General features: G+C 50.1%; 1 protein-coding gene across 5 annotated transcripts in view; it reads right to left on the bottom strand.

Annotated features, from left to right (window-relative positions):
* Positions 1 to 5,189, bottom strand: part of CCDC62 (coiled-coil domain containing 62) — a 36,270-nt gene extending 31,081 nt beyond the window's left edge. The window contains exons 1-3 of one of the 5 annotated variants that reach the window (XM_056535447.1): positions 5,069 to 5,189; positions 4,746 to 4,808; positions 316 to 508 (exon numbers count right to left, since the gene is read on the bottom strand). In XM_056535447.1, the coding sequence (XP_056391422.1) occupies positions 316 to 508; positions 4,746 to 4,772 (220 nt within the window). In that variant the 5' untranslated portion in view covers positions 4,773 to 4,808; positions 5,069 to 5,189. Of the gene's footprint in view, positions 1 to 315; positions 509 to 4,745; positions 4,809 to 4,904 lie in introns of all 5 variants that reach the window. The other 4 variants (XM_056535410.1, XM_056535437.1, XM_056535420.1 and 1 more) reach the window with 4 other exon arrangements.
* Between the last annotated feature and the right edge of the window lie 16,988 nt (positions 5,190 to 22,177).

Below are 22,177 nucleotides of genomic sequence, written 5' to 3'. Positions count from 1 at the left end.
GTATATACGGTAAGCAATCTGATCGGTTGCTATGCAGAAACGGTAAATTTTTCCTCTGCACAAGCTTTAATAAATCTACCCCTTCATGTGTCATGCATACAACCACATAAAAAGAGGGTAATGCCAACACCTGACATAATGTAATAGCATTATGTTATTAGGAAGTTCCCTAGAAGGACTTAAATCACTATGGACAAGAGCATTCTTTTTATTTCAGGTGACACCACAGTCATGTTGGATTACTGTTTTTTTTTAAAACAAATTGAGATTAATGTTCATAAACAGACTTTGGTAAAAAATACATTGGAACCATACTTTCTAGCCTGGCACACTTCTGTTCCAGTCTGAGGACATGCTGTCTATCATTCTCCCAAGCGAGCAGCTGCCTCTGATGCACGAACACCATATCATTGAGTTCCTTGTCTCTATCTTTAAGCTCAGCGATCAATAACTGAAGTTCTTTCCTTTGCTTTTGGATAGTAGAATTTTCAAGATCTGTACAAACAAACTTGGAAAAAAAAGGAAAAAACAAACTATAAAAGACATTAAAAAGAAATACAGAATACATAAGGCTACTTTCACATAACAGTATTTTGGACCTGTATTTGAAAGGGTGGCATTAAAGGAGAAGTATCATGGAAGAAAACTTATCCCCTATCCAAAGGATAGGGGATAAGTTTTAGGTTACGGGGGGGTCCGAGCCCCCTCGCGATCTCCTGTTTGGAGCCCCGGCTCTCCTTCACAGCAGCGCATCACGACCCCCGTCTGAAGCGGGGGCCGCCATGTCCCCTCCAAATAGTTCTATGGGAGAGCCATTCGGCAATCTTCGGCTCTCGCAGTATACATTGGAATATCTTCTTGCCGATGTCCACCTGTGGTATAGCCCTAAAAGTGATGTGAATGGAACCTTATTCTTCTCCTTCTTGCTGAACTCCCTTATGACATTGATTCAAAACCTGTAAGTATATGATAAATATAAAATGGATGATCTCCCCCTCTCCAGCATACTCAGTGGAGAACCATATAGGGCCCATTTTATATTTAAGAGATACTTACCTTTGTTTATTAAGGCTGTGCAGTGTTTACATTGTTGTTACCATACAGTGTATGATATTATAAGACAGTGTATGAATAATATATCATACTGCACTGAATAATTTGTTTAGAATTTGTTTTCTTGACCTAAATAAAGTCTATGATGGGAACCCCATTGGGGATTGATGATTTGCCCTCTAGTCATGCATTGTTTTGAATATGCTTTTATATTATGACTTTATATTTTAAGGAATTGAGATTAAAAGCCAATTTCATAGGACATAGAAGCTCAATGCAGACATTGTACTTTGTGGGGTTCACCACAGCGCTGCAAGGCCACAATGCTAAGCAGTCAGCTCTTTTCACACCACATAAATCCATATCAGTTTTTTTTATTTGCTCCAACAAAAAACGTGTATAAAAGTGGACACTATTTTAAAACATAGTAAGCAGGGTGTTTAGCATTGAAAAAAAACCTGACAAGTGGAAACCCAGTCTACTGGTTTGCCCCGTCAAATACGGTTTTTTTCAACCCTAAAATAACGGGCTTCACAATGCTGGAGATAGCCGGCAGTGTGAATGTAGTCCATCACTGTATCCATTACAGTCAGTTTCATATTGCTGTATGCAAAAGCAGGGATGCGAAATTCCTATCGCCCTGACGCCTGGGACATGCAGTTCTGGGCGCCGGGCAGGTGAATTTTTCAGGTCCTTAGCCCTGCTTCGGGCAAGCACAGCTGGACCTGAAAGCCCCCAACAAGCACAGCAGTTCTCAGAGGGGTGCATGGAGCAGGCTTCTGACTCCTGCCCGCTCCATACTCTGCAGCCCCCGGCTGTTTTCAGTAGCTGGGGGCCGCCGCTAATAGCCAGCATGCAGCAGGCTAGTGGAGTGGATGGCCCCTCTGCAGCACGATCGCGGGGGTCGGGGGGTGGTTGATCCACTATAGAGGTAGCTTGGCTACCTCTGTATCCCTGTGTCCGTGGCTCTGTCATTGATAAAGCCTGGCTGAACCAGGCTCTATCAATGGATCGCAAAGCACACAGATCAATGGAGTTCAATAGAACTCTATTGATCTGCATGAGGAATCTAATGATTCTTCCTAAAAGTCCCCTAGGGGACTAATAAAGTGTAAAAATAAATAAATGTTTTAATAAAAGTTTAAAAAAGACACATTAACCGCTTCCATATTAAAGGGGTACTCCGGTGCTAAGACATCTTATCCCCTATCCAAAGGATAGGGGCTAAGATGCCCGATCGCAGGGGTCCCGCCGCTGGGGACCCCCGTGATCTTCCACGCCGCACCCCGATAGAATCAGCCCCCAGAGCGTGCTCGCTCCGGGTCTGATTACTGGCGATCATGGGGACGGAGCATAGTGAGGTCACGGCTCCGTACCCGTGTGACGTCACGCTCCGCCCCCTCAATGCAAGCCTATGGAGGGGCGTGACAGCTCCCATAGGTTTGCATTGAGGGGGCAGAGCGTGACGTCACTATGCTCCGTCCCCGTGATCGCCAGTAATTAGACCCGGAGCGAGCACACTCTGGGGGCTGATTCTATCGGGGTGCGGCGTGGAAGATCATGGGGGTCCCCAGCGGTGGGACCCCCGCGATCCGGCATCTTATCCCAGGGGATAAGATGTCTTAGCGCAGGAGTTCCCCTTTAAAAGTTCAAATTACCCCCTTTTCCTATATAAAAACATGTAAACATAATAAAATAAACATATTTAGTATCACTGCGTGCGTACTTGCACAAAATATTAAAATATAACATTATGTATCCCGTACGGAAAATTACGTAAATGTAAAGAAAATACCAAATCACAGAATTGCAATTTTTATAATATCCCCCAAAAAAAAGTTTAAAGCGATTAAAAAGTCAGATCAATACCAAAATGGTACCAATACAAAACAAAGATTATGGCGCAAAAAAATTTGCCCGTCATACAGCCTTGTATATTTAAAAAAATAAGCTACATGGGTCAGAAAATGGCAATTTAAAAAAAATTCTTTTTTTTTTTAATTAGTAAAACTTGAAGTAAACTATACAAATCTGGTATTGCTGTAATCAGGCGCCTAAAGTATCAAAACAACATGTTATCTCAACCACAAGGTAAATGGCGTAGAAAAGAAAACTACCACATTTGCTACATTATCTTTTACTATTTCAATTTCACTTCACCAATATTTTTTTTGTTTCAGAGCATATGTTATGGAAAAATTAAAAGATATCATTATAGTAGTTAGTTATGACTATTATAGGGAGAGGAGGAAAAAAAACGAGTGTAAAAGCGAAAATTGCCCATGAGGGACAAGTATATTTTCCTCCATTTTAATCCCGTGGACAAGTAGTTTTTTTAAAATTAAACTTCCACACCCCAGAAAAGCGTAGTCAACAATGCTATTGTGAACAGCAAAAAAAAAAAAAAAAACAATGATCCGTTATGTATTTTTTTTTTTTTTTTTTATAACGGGAAATCATTTTTTGCTAAATTTTGACAAAGTGTAGAGATCTGCATTATCCTACCCTGCAAAAAAAAAAAAAAAGTTCAGCTATTAAAACCTTCATATATTTTTAATGGATATATCACAAGGCTCTGATTATGTGGTGTAAAAGAAGCCTAACATGTAATGTGCTTGGCTTATCAGAGACATGTCTAACATGACCCACAGCCTAGACCAGTGTTTCCCAACCAGGGTGCCTCCAGCTGTTGCAAAACTACAACTCCCAGCATGCCTGGACAGCCGTTGGCTGTCCAGGCATGCTGGGAGTTGTAGCTTTGCAACAGCTGGAGGCACTCTGGTTGGGAAACACTGCCCTAGACTTATTCCCACTGTTCTATGGTATTCTGAACAGTAGGGGGCGCACACAGAACAGGAGTGTACAAGTTGACAGCTGAGACATTAGGTTAAAGGGGTACTAAGTCAACTGGTGCCAGAAAGTTAAACAGATTTGTAAGTTACTTCTATTGAAAAAAATCTTAATCCTTCCAGTACTTTTTTGCTGCTGTATGCTACGGAGGAAATTCTGTTCTTTTTGAATTTCTTTTTTGTCTTGTCCACAGTGCTCTCTGCTGACACCTGATGCCCGTATCAGGAACTGTCCAGAGCAGTATAGGTTTGCTATGGGGATTTTCTCCTGACAGTTCCTGATACCGGCATCAGGTGTCAGCAGAGAGCACTGTGGACAAGACAAAAAAGAAAGAAAGAAATAATAAAAAAGAATTTCCTCTGTAGAATACAGCTGCTAAAAAGTACTGGAAGGGTAAAGATTTTTTTAATAGAAGTAATTTACAAATCTAAGGTAGGTATGGTCACCTCTCAGGACACCCAACACGGCTGAAGACTCCAGCATAAGCAATAGAACAGAAATAGGTAGCCAGTGGTACGATGAAAAATTCTGTTTATTCAGATCCCATAAAACCGCATGCAAGCTGCTGAGACAAAGGGTGCATACCCGAAACGCGTCCACGCTGATTATTGGTTGTTTGTTACCTGGCTGAGTCCCGCTTGCATGCGGTATTATGGGATCTGAATAAACAGAATTTTTCATCGTACCACTGGCTACCTATCTCTGTTCTATTAATTTACAAATCTGTCTAACTTTCTGGCACCGGTTCATAAAAAAAATAATAAAAGCTTTCCACCGGAGTACCCCTTTAACTGTGAAGACATAAAGAACAATCATTACATATCCATATGAGATGTCTGTACCTTAGAGGAGGAGTCTGAGGAGTTCATGAGGACTGGGCAGCCAGGACATTCCCTAAACACACACTGTGAGAGGACACAAGGAGAACAGACAGGTGGATAAGTGACCATATGTATATGACAGCTACAATGTTACTATATTATCACAACCACACAACGCACTCATAGGAGGTATTCACACCCGCTCCACTGCACTACAGGATGCAGCACACTGCTAAAATAACGCACGCGGCAGGTAGCTACCTAAACACTATAAACAAGGTGTCGGTAACCGTTCACATGGCGCTACACCGCCCCGCGGCTCTTCTTGTTTACATTACACCCACCTTCAAACTTTACCGGGCCAATTCCAGTGCCACAGTGAAATCACGTTCAAGTAATCAGATTCTCGCGAGAAGTAAGGGGCACGGATTAGACGAAAACCACCAATAACTAGAGGGAAGAGCTCCCCCTGCCGGCAGGTCAGCCATCTGTACAGCAACAAACAATACAGAAAAAAAATCCTAATGACCTGTAACTAGGAAGAAATTAATATTCGATAACTATTATTGTCACAGAAACGTAACGTTTACACAGCATTTACACAGCATTTCGATCAGTGTCATTTTTATTAGTATTTTCAGCCAAAACATGGAGTAGAACCGACACATAGGAAAACTATAATGGAGAGATTTGCACCTTTTCTGTGTTTTGGACCCACTTCTGGTTTTCTCTAAAAATACTGAACAAAATATGTTGTGAACATTCTAACCTGTCCATGATACAATGAGTTTGCATCCATATTATGGACACAGGCCCTGGCCCGTCTGTCAGACAAAATTAATGTTTTCCAAACAGTGTGTCTTCAGCTGTTGCAAAACTACAACTCCCAGCATGCCCGAACAGCCACAGCTGAAAATCTGCAGCCGATTTTGCTACTATTCACTTCAAAGGGTGTGCAGAAAATCTGTAAATATGCTACTAATGCAGATTTTCTGCTTATTCATTGAAGGCAACAGTTGCAAAATCTGCTGCAGATTTTCTGCAGAAAATCCTAAGTAAATCAGCCCATGTGATCGAACCCTAAGGGTACGTTCACACAAGCGGATTTACAGCGTATTTTACGCTGCGGATCCGGGGGTGAAGGCCCACTCTATGCTGTCTTTACATATGCCTGCTTGTAGCGGCAATACGCTGCGACGAGAGGACACCCTGCAGCGATGTGCGCGGCGTACTCACATCGCGGCCACTCGATGAGCTAGGCAGAGAGCTCCCGCAATGTGCGAGTATACTGCGACTCGCACATCGCAGTGTGTCTGCTCATAGCGGCGTATTGCCGCTACGAGCAGGCACATGTAAAGACAGCATAGAGTGGGCCTTCACCAGTGGATCCGCAGCGAAATCCGCTGCGAAAATCCGCTCGTGTGAATGTAACCTTATGTTGGATTCAAACCAGGGGCGGACTGACAGGCCGGTCCAATCGGCCGTCGTCCTAAGGCCCGGCCGGGAAGGGGGCCCGCTGTTCACCGCCTGTCACTTTAAATATAAAAAAATATATATTTTTTTTAATTTTCCATGACACCCGTGCCCGGCACTGCTACCGCGGTGTCTGTGGTTTAGCTGGCGACCATGGCCCCCCCTAGATCAGGCCGTGCTCCCCCGATGCCGCAGGATTTATAATTTGCCGCCCCAGCCTGTGCGCCTGTGACTCACAGCGCCGGAGGGGGGGAAGGGAAGCGTACGTGCGTACTGCGCACCCAGCGTCCCCCTCCGGCACAGTAAGCCGAAAATGGTGCCGAAGAAGCCATGGAACTGCAAGCTGCGCCCTGTGCCGGCTTGCTTAAGGTACTGTACCCTTTGCACCCCTCTGTTTTCCCCCCGTCATTCATGTCCACCCTCCTTTCATTCATGTCCGCCTTGTCCACCCTGTCACCCATGTTCACCACCTCCCCTGTCCAGCCCCAGTCTACCCTGTCACCCATGTCCATCCCTCATTCACCCCTCTGTCCCTTTTGTCACCCCTCTTTTACCCCCTTGTCATCCTTTTCCACCCCCCTGTCATACCTGTTCACCCCCCCACTGTCTCCCATTTCCACCCCTCTGTCATCCATGTCCACCTTGGCCACCCCTGTCCATCCCTCTGTCACCTCTGTCCACCCCCTTATTCACCTCTCTGTCCCTTTGTGACCCCTGTCCACCCCTCCTTTACCCCCTTGTCATGCCTGTCCACACCTCTGACCCCCTGTTCACCCCCCTGTCACCCCTGTTCACCCCCTGTCTCCCATGTCCACCCTCCAATCTACCCCCTGTCACCCATGTCCACAGCCTTATTCACCCCTTTAACCCCCTTGTCATCCTTGTCCATCCCCCTGTCATCCTTGTCCATCCCCCCCTGTCTCCCATATCCATCCCCCCTGTCATCCATGTCCACCTTGGCCACCCCTGTCACCCATGTCCCCCCTGGGCAACCCTCTGACCACCCCCCCAGTCTACCCCTCTGTCAACCATGTCCACCCCCTATTCACCCCTCTGACCCCCTGTTACCCCTTGTCTACCCCCTGTCTACCCCCCTGTCAGCCATGTCCACCCCCCTATTCAACCCTCTGTCACGCCTGTTCACCACCCCCCCCCCCTGTCTCCCATGTCCACCTTGGCCACCCCTCTGTCACCCCTGTCCATATCTCTGTCACCCATGATCACCCCCCATCCACCCCTCTGTCACCCATGTCCACCCCAGTCCACCCCTCTGTCCCTTTGTCACCCCAGTCCACCCCTCTCTCACTCCTGTACACCCCTCTTTTACCCCCTTTTCACCCTCCTGTCATGCATGTCCACCCCCTTATCCACCTCTCTGTCACCCCTGTCCATTCCCCTGTCACCCATGATGTTCACTCTCCATTGTCCACCCCTGACCACATCCTTGTCACCCATGTCCATCCCCTATTCACCCCTCTGTCCCTTTGTCACCCCTATCCACCCCTCTCTTAATACCTTGTCACCCCTGTCCACCCCACTGTAACCCCCTATGCTCCCTGTCACCCATGTTCACTCTTCTACACCCCTCTACCACCCATGTACACTCCTCTACACCTCGATCACACATGTACACCCCTCTGCCACCCCCTACGCCCCCTGTCACCCATGTACACTCCTTTACAACCCTCTGCCACCCATGTACACTCCTCTACACCCCTCAGTTACCCATGTACACTCCTCTACACCCCTCAGTTACCCATGTACACTCCTCTACACCCCTCTGCCACCCCTCTGCAAAGTCTGTCCGGGCATGCTGGGAGTTGCAGTTTCACAACAGCTGGAGGCCCCCTTGTTTTTAGTATACAGTATTAGTTTTTATATGCTCTGGTCGGCCCCTGCCTTCAGCCACACACGGGAGCCGGCCCGGGCACATAAAAAGAAGTATTCCTATCCCGGACATCCCTGTGTCCCGAAAAATCTTTTCAGAACATAAGGATGTCCGCCTGTCACTCACCATTCCCCGGCGTCCTCCTGCGATCCTCCTTCGGTCCTTCGCTTCTCCGCCTCTATGGTTGTACGCACGGGACGTCACTGACGTCCCGTGCGTACAACCATAGAGACGCAGGAGGACCGCAGGATCGTCGCAGGAGAACGCACGCTGGCTGGGGCCTGGTAAGTGACCGCATCATCTTCTTCAGTGTTCCAGTCACCGCTCCTCCGGTCCCGGCACCTATTGCTATGGTCCATATGGCATAGCAGTAGATGTGACCCCGGGCCGGAGGAGCGGTGACCGGATCACTGTGGGGGCAGCAGTACAGACATACAGCCTCCAGCCATACACTGTATATGGCTGGAAGCTGTATGTCTGTGGGGTGGGGGGAAGCTGCCTACTATTGTGGGGGAACTGCTGACCTAATGTGGGGGGTAGCTGCCTACAAATGTGGGGGGGAGCTGCCTACAAATGTGGGGGGAGCTGCCTAATATTGTTGGGGTGGAGGTGCCTAATATTGTGGGGGGGAGCTGCCTAATATTGTTGGGGGGAGCTGCCTAATATTGTTGGGGGGAGCTGCCTAATATTGTTGGGGGGGAGCTGCCTAATATTGTTGGGGGGAGCTGCCTAATATTGTTGGGGGGAGCAGCCTAATATTGTTGGGGGGAGCTGCCTGATATTGTTGGGGGGAGCTGCCTGATATTGTTGGGGGGAGCTGCCTGATATTGTTGGGGGGAGCTGCCTAATATTGTGGGGGGGGAGCTGCCTAATATTGTGGGGGGAGCTGCCTACAAATGTGGGGGGAGCTGCCTAATATTGTGGGGGGGGAACTGCCTACTATTGTGGGGAACCTGCCTACTATTGTGGGGGAACTGCTGACCTAATGTGGGGGGGAGCTGCCTACAAATGTGGGGGGAGCTGCCTAATATTGTTGGGGGGAGCTGCCTAATATTGTGTGGAAACTGCTTACTATTGTTGGGGGGAGCTGCCTACTATTGTGGGGAACCTGCCTACTATTGTGGGGGAAATGCTGACCTAATGTGGGGGAGCTGCCTACTATTGTGGGGGAGCTGCTTACTATTGTGGGGGAGCTGCCTACTAATGTGGGGGAACTCCCGACCTAATGTGGGGGAGCTGGCAATCTAATGTGGGGGAATCTAATCTAATCTAATGAGCGGAGCGCTGCATTTTACCCCCCTCTGCCACCCATCTACACCCCTCTACACACTCCTCTACACCCCTCTGTCACCCATGTACACTACTCTACACCCCTTTGCCACCCATGTACACTCCTCTATACCCCTCTGCCACCCATGTACACACCTCTACACCCCTCTATCACCCATGTACACTCCTCTACATCCCCTCTGTCAATCATGTACACTCCTCTACACCCCTCTATCACCCATGTACACTCCTCTACACCCATCTGTCACCCATGTACACTCCTCTACACCCCTCTGTCACCCATGTACACTCCTCTACACCCATCTGTCACCCATGTACACTCCTCTACACCCCTCTGTCACCCATGTACACTCCTCTACACCCCTCTGTCACCCATGTACACTCCTCTACACCCCTCTGTCACCCATGTACACTCCTCTACACCCCTCTGTCACCCATGTACACTCCTCTACACCCTTCTGTCACTCATGTACACTCCTCTACACCCATCTGTCACCCATTTACATTCCTCTGCACCCCGTCACCCATGTACACTCCTGTTTACCCCTCTGTCACTCATGTACACTCCTCTACACCCCCTGTCACCTATGTACACTTCTCTACACCCCTGTCATCCATGTACACTCCTCTATACCCCTCTGTCACCCATGTATACTCCTCTACACCCTTCTGTCACCCATGTACACTCCTCTATACTCCTCTGCACCCCTCTGTCACCCATGTACACTCCTCTACACTCCTCTGCCACCCATGTACACTCCTCTATACCCCTCTGTCACCCCTGTACACTCCTCTACACCCCTCTGTCACCCATGTACACTCCTCTACACCCCTCTGTCACCCATGTACACTCCTCTACACCCCTCTGTCACCCATGTACACTCCTCTACACCCCTCTGTCACCCATGTACACTCCTCTACACCCCTCTGTCACCCATGTACACTCCTCTACACCCCTCTGTCACCCTTGTACACTCCTCTACACCCCTCTTTCATCCATGTACACTCCTCTACACCCCTCTGTACCCCTCTGTCGCCCCTGTACACTCCGCTGTACCCTGTCACCCATGTACACTCCTCTACACCCCTCTGCCACCCATGTACACTCCTCTATACCCCTCTGTCACCCCTGTACACTCCTCTACACCCCTCTGTCACCCATGTACACTCCTCTACACCCCTCTGTCACCCATGTACACTCCTCTACACCCCTCTGTCACCCATGTACACTCCTCTACACCCCTCTGTCTCCCATGTACACTCCTCTAGACCCCTCTGTCACCCTTGTACACTCCTCTACACCCCTCTGTCACCCATGTACACTCCTCTACACCCCTCTGTCACCCCTGTACACTCCTCTGTACCCTGTCACCCATGTAAACTCCTCTACACCCCTCTGTCACCCATGTACACTCCTCTACACCCCTCTGTCACCCATGTACACTCCTCTATACCCCTCTGCCACCCATTTAAACTCCTCTACACCCCTCTGTCACCCATGTACACTCCTCTGTACCCCTCTGTCACCCCTGTACACTCCTCTGTACCCTGTCACCCATGTAAACTCATCTACACCCCTCTGTCACCCATGTACACTCCTCTACACCCCTCTGTCACCCATGTACACTCCTCTATACCCCTCTGCCACCCATTTAAACTCCTCTACACCCCTCTGTCACCCATGTACACTCCTCTGTACCCCTCTGTCACCCATGTAAACTCCTCTACACCCCTCTGTCACCCATGTACACTCCTCTACACCTCTCTGTCACCCATGTACACTCCTCTACACCCCTCTGCCACCCATGTACACTCCTCTGTACCCCTCTGTCACCCATGTAAACTCCTCTACACCCCTCTGTCACCCATGTACACTCCTCTGTACCCCTCTGTCACCCATGTACACTCCTCTGTACCCCTCTGTCACCCATGTACACTCCTCTACACCCCTCTGTCACCCATGTACACTCCTCTACACCCCTCTGTCACCCTTGTACACTCCTCCACACCCCTCTTTCACCCATGTACACTCCTCTACACCCCTCTGTCACCCATGTACACTCCTCTGTACCCCTCTGTCACCCATGTAAACTCCTCTACACCCCTCTGTCACCCATGTACACTCCTCTGTACCCCTCTGTCACCCATGTAAACTCCTCTACACCCCTCTGTCACCCATGTACACTCCTCTACACCTTTCTGTCACCCATGTACACTCCTCTGTACCCCTCTGTCACCCATGTACACTCCTCTACACCCCTCTGTCACCCATGTACACTCCTCTACACCCCTCTGTCACCCATATACACTCCTCTGTACCCCTCTGTCACCCATGTACACTCCTCTACACCCATCTGTCACCCATGTACACTCCTCTACACCCCTCTGTCACCCATGTACACTCCTCTACACCCATCTGTCACCCATGTACACTCCTCTACACCCCTCTGTCACCCATGTACACTCCTCTACACCCCTCTGTCACCCATGTACACTCCTCTACACCCCTCTGTCACCCATGTACACTCCTCTACACCCCTCTGTCACCCATGTACACTCCTCTACACCCCTCTGTCACCCATGTACACTCCTCTACACCCTTCTGTCACTCATGTACACTCCTCTACACCCATCTGTCACCCATTTACATTCCTCTGCACCCCGTCACCCATGTACACTCCTGTTTACCCCTCTGTCACTCATGTACACTCCTCTACACCCCCTGTCACCTATGTACACTTCTCTACACCCCTGTCATCCATGTGCACTCCTCTATACCCCTCTGTCACCCATGTATACTCCTCTACACCCTTCTGTCACCCATGTACACTCCTCTATACTCCTCTGCACCCCTCTGTCACCCATGTACACTCCTCTACACTCCTCTGCCACCCATGTACACTCCTCTATACCCCTCTGTCACCCCTGTACACTCCTCTACACCCCTCTGTCACCCATGTACACTCCTCTACACCCCTCTGTCACCCATGTACACTCCTCTACACCCCTCTGTCACCCATGTACACTCCTCTACACCCCTCTGTCACCCATGTACACTCCTCTACACCCCTCTGTCACCCATGTACACTCCTCTACACCCCTCTGTCACCCATGTACACTCCTCTACACCCCTCTGTCACCCTTGTACACTCCTCTACACCCCTCTTTCATCCATGTACACTCCTCTACACCCCTCTGTACCCCTCTGTCGCCCCTGTACACTCCGCTGTACCCTGTCACCCATGTACACTCCTCTACACCCCTCTGCCACCCATGTACACTCCTCTATACCCCTCTGTCACCCCTGTACACTCCTCTACACCCCTCTGTCACCCATGTACACTCCTCTACACCCCTCTGTCACCCATGTACACTCCTCTACACCCCTCTGTCACCCATGTACACTCCTCTACACCCCTCTGTCTCCCATGTACACTCCTCTAGACCCCTCTGTCACCCTTGTACACTCCTCTACACCCCTCTGTCAACCATGTACACTCCTCTACACCCCTCTGTACCCCTCTGTCACCCCTGTACACTCCTCTGTACCCTGTCACCCATGTAAACTCCTCTACACCCCTCTGTCACCCATGTACACTCCTCTACACCCCTCTGTCACCCATGTACACTCCTCTATACCCCTCTGCCACCCATTTAAACTCCTCTACACCCCTCTGTCACCCATGTACACTCCTCTGTACCCCTCTGTCACCCCTGTACACTCCTCTGTACCCTGTCACCCATGTAAACTCATCTACACCCCTCTGTCACCCATGTACACTCCTCTACACCCCTCTGTCACCCATGTACACTCCTCTATACCCCTCTGCCACCCATTTAAACTCCTCTACACCCCTCTGTCACCCATGTACACTCCTCTGTACCCCTCTGTCACCCATGTAAACTCCTCTACACCCCTCTGTCACCCATGTACACTCCTCTACACCTCTCTGTCACCCATGTACACTCCTCTACACCCCTCTGCCACCCATGTACACTCCTCTGTACCCCTCTGTCACCCCTGTACACTCCTCTGTACCCTGTCACCCATGTAAACTCATCTACACCCCTCTGTCACCCATGTACACTCCTCTACACCCCTCTGTCACCCATGTACACTCCTCTATACCCCTCTGCCACCCATTTAAACTCCTCTACACCCCTCTGTCACCCATGTACACTCCTCTGTACCCCTCTGTCACCCATGTAAACTCCTCTACACCCCTCTGTCACCCATGTACACTCCTCTACACCTCTCTGTCACCCATGTACACTCCTCTACACCCCTCTGCCACCCATGTACACTCCTCTGTACCCCTCTGTCACCCATGTAAACTCCTCTACACCCCTCTGTCACCCATGTACACTCCTCTGTACCCCTCTGTCACCCATGTACACTCCTCTGTACCCCTCTGTCACCCATGTACACTCCTCTACACCCCTCTGTCACCCATGTACACTCCTCTACACCCCTCTGTCACCCTTGTACACTCCTCCACACCCCTCTTTCACCCATGTAAACTCCTCTACACCCCTCTGTCACCCATGTACACTCCTCTGTACCCCTCTGTCACCCATGTAAACTCCTCTACACCCCTCTGTCACCCATGTACACTCCTCTACACCTTTCTGTCACCCATGTACACTCCTCTACACCCCTCTGCCACCCATGTACACTCCTCTGTACCCCTCTGTCACCCATGTACACTCCTCTACACCCCTCTGTCACCCATATACACTCCTCTGTACCCCTCTGTCACCCATGTACACTCCTCTACACCCCTCTGTCACCCCTGTACACTCCTCTACACCCCTCTGTCACCCATGTACACTCCTCTGTACCCCTCTGTCACCCATGTAAACTCCTCTACACCCCTCTGTCACCCATGTACACTCCTCTGTACCCCTCTGTCACCCATGTAAACTCCTCTACAACCCTCTGTCACCCATGTACACTCCTCTACACCTCTCTGTCACCCATGTACACTCCTCTACACCCCTCTGCCACCCATGTACACTCCTCTGTACCTCTCTGTCACCCATGTAAACTCCTCTACACCCCTCTGTCACCCATGTACACTCCTCTACACCCCTCTGTCACCCATGTACACTCCTCTACGCCCCTCTGTCACCCCTGTACACTCCTCTACACCCTTCTGTCACTCATGTACACTCCTCTACACCCATCTGTCACCCATGTGCATTCCTCTACACCCCGTCACCCATGTACACTCCTGTATACCCCTCTGTCACTCATGTACACTCCTCTACACCCCCTGTCACCCATGTACACTTCTCTACACCCCTGTCACCCATGTACACTCCTCTATACCCCTCTGTCACCCATGTACACTCCTCTACACCCTTCTGTCACCCATGTACACTCCTCTACGCCCCTCTGTCACCCCTGTACACTCCTCTACACCCTTCTGTCACTCATGTACACTCCTCTACACCCATCTGTCACCCATGTGCATTCCTCTACACCCCGTCACCCATGTACACTCCTGTATACCCCTCTGTCACTCATGTACACTCCTCTACACCCCCTGTCACCCATGTACACTTCTCTACACCCCTGTCACCCATGTACACTCCTCTATACTCCTCTGCACCCCTCTGTCACCCATGTAAACTCCTCTACACCCCTCTGTCACCCATGTACACTCCTCTACACCCCTCTGTCACCCATGTACACTCCTCTATACCCCTCTGCCACCCATTTAAACTCCTCTACACCCCTCTGTCACCCATGTACACTCCTCTGTACCCCTCTGTCACCCATGTAAACTCCTCTACACCCCTCTGTCACCCATGTACACTCCTCTACACCTCTCTGTCACCCATGTACACTCCTCTACACCCCTCTGCCACCCATGTACACTCCTCTGTACCCCTCTGTCACCCATGTAAACTCCTCTACACCCCTCTGTCACCCATGTACACTCCTCTGTACCCCTCTGTCACCCATGTACACTCCTCTGTACCCCTCTGTCACCCATGTACACTCCTCTACACCCCTCTGTCACCCATGTACACTCCTCTACACCCCTCTGTCACCCTTGTACACTCCTCCACACCCCTCTTTCACCCATGTACACTCCTCTACACCCCTCTGTCACCCATGTACACTCCTCTGTACCCCTCTGTCACCCATGTAAACTCCTCTACACCCCTCTGTCACCCATGTACACTCCTCTGTACCCCTCTGTCACCCATGTAAACTCCTCTACACCCCTCTGTCACCCATGTACACTCCTCTACACCTTTCTGTCACCCATGTACACTCCTCTACACCCCTCTGCCACCCATGTACACTCCTCTGTACCCCTCTGTCACCCATGTACACTCCTCTACACCCCTCTGTCACCCATATACACTCCTCTGTACCCCTCTGTCACCCATGTACACTCCTCTACACCCATCTGTCACCCATGTACACTCCTCTACACCCCTCTGTCACCCATGTACACTCCTCTACACCCATCTGTCACCCATGTACACTCCTCTACACCCCTCTGTCACCCATGTACACTCCTCTACACCCCTCTGTCACCCATGTACACTCCTCTACACCCCTCTGTCACCCATGTACACTCCTCTACACCCCTCTGTCACCCATGTACACTCCTCTACACCCCTCTGTCACCCATGTACACTCCTCTACACCCTTCTGTCACTCATGTACACTCCTCTACACCCATCTGTCACCCATTTACATTCCTCTGCACCCCGTCACCCATGTACACTCCTGTTTACCCCTCTGTCACTCATGTACACTCCTCTACACCCCCTGTCACCTATGTACACTTCTCTACACCCCTGTCATCCATGTACACTCCTCTATACCCCTCTGTCACCCATGTATACTCCTCTACACCCTTCTGTCACCCATGTACACTCCTCTATACTCCTCTGCACCCCTCTGTCACCCATGTACACTCCTCTACACTCCTCTGCCACCCATGTACACTCCTCTATACCCCTCTGTCACCCCTGTACACTCCTCTACACCCCTCTGTCACCCATGTACACTCCTCTACACCCCTCTGTCACCCATGTACACTCCTCTACACCCCTCTGTCACCCATGTACACTCCTCTACACCCCTCTGTCACCCATGTACACTCCTCTACACCCCTCTGTCACCCATGTACACTCCTCTACACCCCTCTGTCACCCTTGTACACTCCTCTACACCCCTCTTTCATCCATGTACACTCCTCTACACCCCTCTGTACCCCTCTGTCGCCCCTGTACACTCCGCTGTACCCTGTCACCCATGTACACTCCTCTACACCCCTCTGCCACCCATGTACACTCCTCTATACCCCTCTGTCACCCCTGTACACTCCTCTACACCCCTCTGTCACCCATGTACACTCCTCTACACCCCTCTGTCACCCATGTACACTCCTCTACACCCCTCTGTCACCCATGTACACTCCTCTACACCCCTCTGTCTCCCATGTACACTCCTCTAGACCCCTCTGTCACCCTTGTACACTCCTCTACACCCCTCTGTCACCCATGTACACTCCTCTACACCCCTCTGTACCCCTCTGTCACCCCTGTACACTCCTCTGTACCCTGTCACCCATGTAAACTCCTCTACACCCCTCTGTCACCCATGTACACTCCTCTACACCCCTCTGTCACCCATGTACACTCCTCTATACCCCTCTGCCACCCATTTAAACTCCTCTACACCCCTCTGTCACCCATGTACACTCCTCTGTACCCCTCTGTCACCCCTGTACACTCCTCTGTACCCTGTCACCCATGTAAACTCATCTACACCCCTCTGTCACCCATGTACACTCCTCTACACCCCTCTGTCACCCATGTACACTCCTCTATACCCCTCTGCCACCCATTTAAACTCCTCTACACCCCTCTGTCACCCATGTACACTCCTCTGTACCCCTCTGTCACCCATGTAAACTCCTCTACACCCCTCTGTCACCCATGTACACTCCTCTACACCTCTCTGTCACCCATGTACACTCCTCTACACCCCTCTGCCACCCATGTACACTCCTCTGTACCCCTCTGTCACCCCTGTACACTCCTCTGTACCCTGTCACCCATGTAAACTCATCTACACCCCTCTGTCACCCATGTACACTCCTCTACACCCCTCTGTCACCCATGTACACTCCTCTATACCCCTCTGCCACCCATTTAAACTCCTCTACACCCCTCTGTCACCCATGTACACTCCTCTGTACCCCTCTGTCACCCATGTAAACTCCTCTACACCCCTCTGTCACCCATGTACACTCCTCTACACCTCTCTGTCACCCATGTACACTCCTCTACACCCCTCTGCCACCCATGTACACTCCTCTGTACCCCTCTGTCACCCATGTAAACTCCTCTACACCCCTCTGTCACCCATGTACACTCCTCTGTACCCCTCTGTCACCCATGTACACTCCTCTGTACCCCTCTGTCACCCATGTACACTCCTCTACACCCCTCTGTCACCCATGTACACTCCTCTACACCCCTCTGTCACCCTTGTACACTCCTCCACACCCCTCTTTCACCCATGTACACTCCTCTACACCCCTCTGTCACCCATGTACACTCCTCTGTACCCCTCTGTCACCCATGTAAACTCCTCTACACCCCTCTGTCACCCATGTACACTCCTCTGTACCCCTCTGTCACCCATGTAAACTCCTCTACACCCCTCTGTCACCCATGTACACTCCTCTACACCTTTCTGTCACCCATGTACACTCCTCTACACCCCTCTGCCACCCATGTACACTCCTCTGTACCCCTCTGTCACCCATGTACACTCCTCTACACCCCTCTGTCACCCATATACACTCCTCTGTACCCCTCTGTCACCCATGTACACTCCTCTACACCCCTCTGTCACCCCTGTACACTCCTCTACACCCCTCTGTCACCCATGTACACTCCTCTGTACCCCTCTGTCACCCATGTAAACTCCTCTACACCCCTCTGTCACCCATGTACACTCCTCTGTACCCCTCTGTCACCCATGTAAACTCCTCTACAACCCTCTGTCACCCATGTACACTCCTCTACACCTCTCTGTCACCCATGTACACTCCTCTACACCCCTCTGCCACCCATGTACACTCCTCTGTACCTCTCTGTCACCCATGTAAACTCCTCTACACCCCTCTGTCACCCATGTACACTCCTCTACACCCCTCTGTCACCCATGTACACTCCTCTACGCCCCTCTGTCACCCCTGTACACTCCTCTACACCCTTCTGTCACTCATGTACACTCCTCTACACCCATCTGTCACCCATGTGCATTCCTCTACACCCCGTCACCCATGTACACTCCTGTATACCCCTCTGTCACTCATGTACACTCCTCTACACCCCCTGTCACCCATGTACACTTCTCTACACCCCTGTCACCCATGTACACTCCTCTATACCCTTCTGTCACCCATGTACACTCCTCTACACCCTTCTGTCACCCATGTACACTCCTCTACGCCCCTCTGTCACCCCTGTACACTCCTCTACACCCTTCTGTCACTCATGTACACTCCTCTACACCCATCTGTCACCCATGTGCATTCCTCTACACCCCGTCACCCATGTACACTCCTGTATACCCCTCTGTCACTCATGTACACTCCTCTACACCCCCTGTCACCCATGTACACTTCTCTACACCCCTGTCACCCATGTACACTCCTCTATACTCCTCTGCACCCCTCTGTCACCCATGTACACTCCTCTACAACCCTCTGTCACCCATGTACACTCCTCTACACCCCTCTGCCACCCATGTACACTCCTCTATACCCCTCTGTCACCCCTGTACACTCCTCTACACCCCTCTGTCACCCATGTACACTCCTCTACACCCCTCTGTCACCCATGTACACTCCTCTACACCCCTCTGTCACCCATGTACACTCCTCTACACCCCTCTGTCACCCATGTACACTCCTCTACACCCCTCTGTCACCCTTGTACACTCCTCTACACTCCTCTACACCCCTCTTTACCCCTCTGTCACCCCTGTACACTCCTCTGTACCCTGTCACCCATATAAACTCCTCTACACCCCTCTGTCACCCATGTACACTCCTCTACATCCCTCTGTCACCAATGTACACTCCTCTATACCCCTCTGCCACCCATGTAAACTCCTCTACACCCTCTGTCACCCATGTACACTCCTCTACACCTCTCTGTCACCCATGTACACTCCTCTGTACCCCTCTGTCACCCATGTAAACTCCTCTACACCCCTCTGTCACCCATGTAAACTCCTCTACACCCCTCTGTCACCCATGTACACTCCTCTACACCTCTCTGTCACCCATGTACACTCCTCTACACCCCTCTGCCACCCATGTACACTCCTCTACACCCCTCTGCCACCCATGTACACTCCTCTGTACCCCTCTGTCACCCATGTAAACTCCTCTACACCCCTCTGTCACCCATGTACACTCCTCTACACCCCTCTGTCACCCATGTACACTCCTCTACACCCCTCTGTCACCCCTGTACACTCCTCTACACCCTTCTGTCACTCATGTACACTCCTCTACACCCATCTGTCACCCATGTACATTCCTCTACACCCCGTCACCCATGTACACTCCTGTATACCCCTCTGTCACTCATGTACACTCCTCTACACCCTCTGTCACCCATGTACACTTCTCTACACCCCTGTCACCCATGTACACTCCTCTACACCCCTCTGTCACTCATGTACACTCCTCTACACCCCTCTGTCACCCTTTTACACTCCTCTACACCCCTCTTTCACCCATGTACACTCCTCTACACCCCTCTTTACCCCTCTGTCACCCCTGTACACTCCTCTGTACCCTGTCACCCATGTAAACTACTCTACACCCCTCTGTCACCCATGTACACTCCTCTACATCCCTCTGTCACCAATGTACACTCCTCTATACCCCTCTGCCACCCATGTAAACTCCTCTACACCCTCTTTCACCTATGTACACTCCTCTACACCTCTCTGTCACCCAATGTACACACCTCTACACCCCTCTGTCACCCATGTAAACTCCTCTACACCCCTCTGTCACCCATGTACACTCCTCTGTACCCCTCTGTCACCCATGTAAACTCCTCTACACCCCTCTGTCACCCATGTACACTCCTCTACTCCTCTCTGTCACCCATGTACACTCCTCTACACCCCTCTGCCACTCATGTACACTCCTCTGTACCCCTCTGTCACCCATGAAAAAAGTGTGGAGCCTAATAGGTTTGTTTTGCAGATTTAATGCTGAAGAATTGTGGCTGGAAAAAATTGTCATGATGGCGCAGACCAGATGGAGAAGAGAAGGGAACAAGGCTGATTAGAGAAGACGTCATTTGTGAGTTGCTGTCTAAAGCAGCACTTTAATCTACAGCTAAATTTTAATAGTGCATTTTGTGTATTGCGGCCCTTTTCCCACCCCCTGCTTGGGTGAGGCTGAGGCCTCTAAGATTTATTAAAGAAATAGCACAGCAGCACAGAGTATTTCTGGAGGGAACTGTCGTGAGGCAGACTGTCTGAAACACTCTGTGCTGCTGGGAAGCCTACTCCTGCCTTTCACCGCCCCCCTACATGATGGTACAGTCAGAGATATAAGTTATATTTCACATATAACTTATATCTCAGACCGTGCCATCATGTAGGGAGCGGTGAAAGGCAGGAGTAGGCTTCCCAGCAGCACAGAGTGTTTCAGACAGTCTGCCTCACGACAGTTCCCTCCAGAAATACTCTGTGCTGCTGTGCTATTTCTGTAATAAATCTTAGAGGCCTCAGCCGCACCCAGGCAGGAGGCAAAAAAGGTAAAGTGTGTGGCCTATAAATGGACTAGTTGCTATTTTTTACCTGCCTTTCACCGCTCACTATATGATGTCAGAGATGAGTTATATATCTGACTGTGCCATCATGTAGTGAGCTGTGAAAGGCAGGTAGTCCTGTGAAAAAAAATTTCAGTCTTGCTGGGGGCTCTTGCTTTATTTGGTCCGGGGGCCCTGAGTGGTGTCAGTCCACCCCTGATTCAAACATTGCACATTTGTTGCAAATTCTACACTAGGATTTTGCAGCAAAATCCATTCAATCTGGGGACAATTAGTTAAGATGGGAATACTCCTTAAACCCCCTAAAAGGGTACTTCGGTGAAAAACAAGTGGAAAACAGATGTTTTCAAATCAACTGGTGCCAGAAAGTTCAGATTTGTAAATTACTTCTATTTAAAATCTTAATCCTGCCACTACTTATCGGCTGCAGTATGCTCCAGAGGAAGTTGTGTAGTTCTTTTCTGTCTGACCACAGTGCTCTCTGCTGACACCTCCGTCCATGTAAGGAACTGTCCAGAGCAGGAGCAAATCCCCTTAGCAAATCTCTCCTCTAAACAGTTCCTGACACGGACAGAGGTGTCAGCAGACAGTACTGTGGTCAGTCTGGAAAGAACTACACAACTTTTAAATAGACATAATTTACAAATATGTAAAACTTTTTGGCACTGTTGATTAAAAAAAATAAAAAAGTACCCCATTTTAGGGACCCAATTTGGCATTAAGGACACTGACAATTGTATTTTAAAATTTTTGTTTTTTAAATCCTTGCCTTCTAAGGGGCATTACCTTTTTTATTTTTTCATCCACAGACCCTTACAAAGGCTTGTTTTTTGTGTGACCAATTGTACATTGTAATGACACCAAAAAAACATATTATTTGTGTGAGGACATTGATAAGAAAACTTTTTCAAACTTTTGAAGGATTTAATTTTTATGTACATTTTACTGTAAAACT

This window comes from Hyla sarda, chromosome 1 (genome assembly GCF_029499605.1).
Source record: "Hyla sarda isolate aHylSar1 chromosome 1, aHylSar1.hap1, whole genome shotgun sequence".
Classification (NCBI taxonomy): Eukaryota; Metazoa; Chordata; class Amphibia; order Anura; family Hylidae; genus Hyla; species Hyla sarda.
This window is presented reverse-complemented; position numbering and strand designations above follow the sequence as displayed.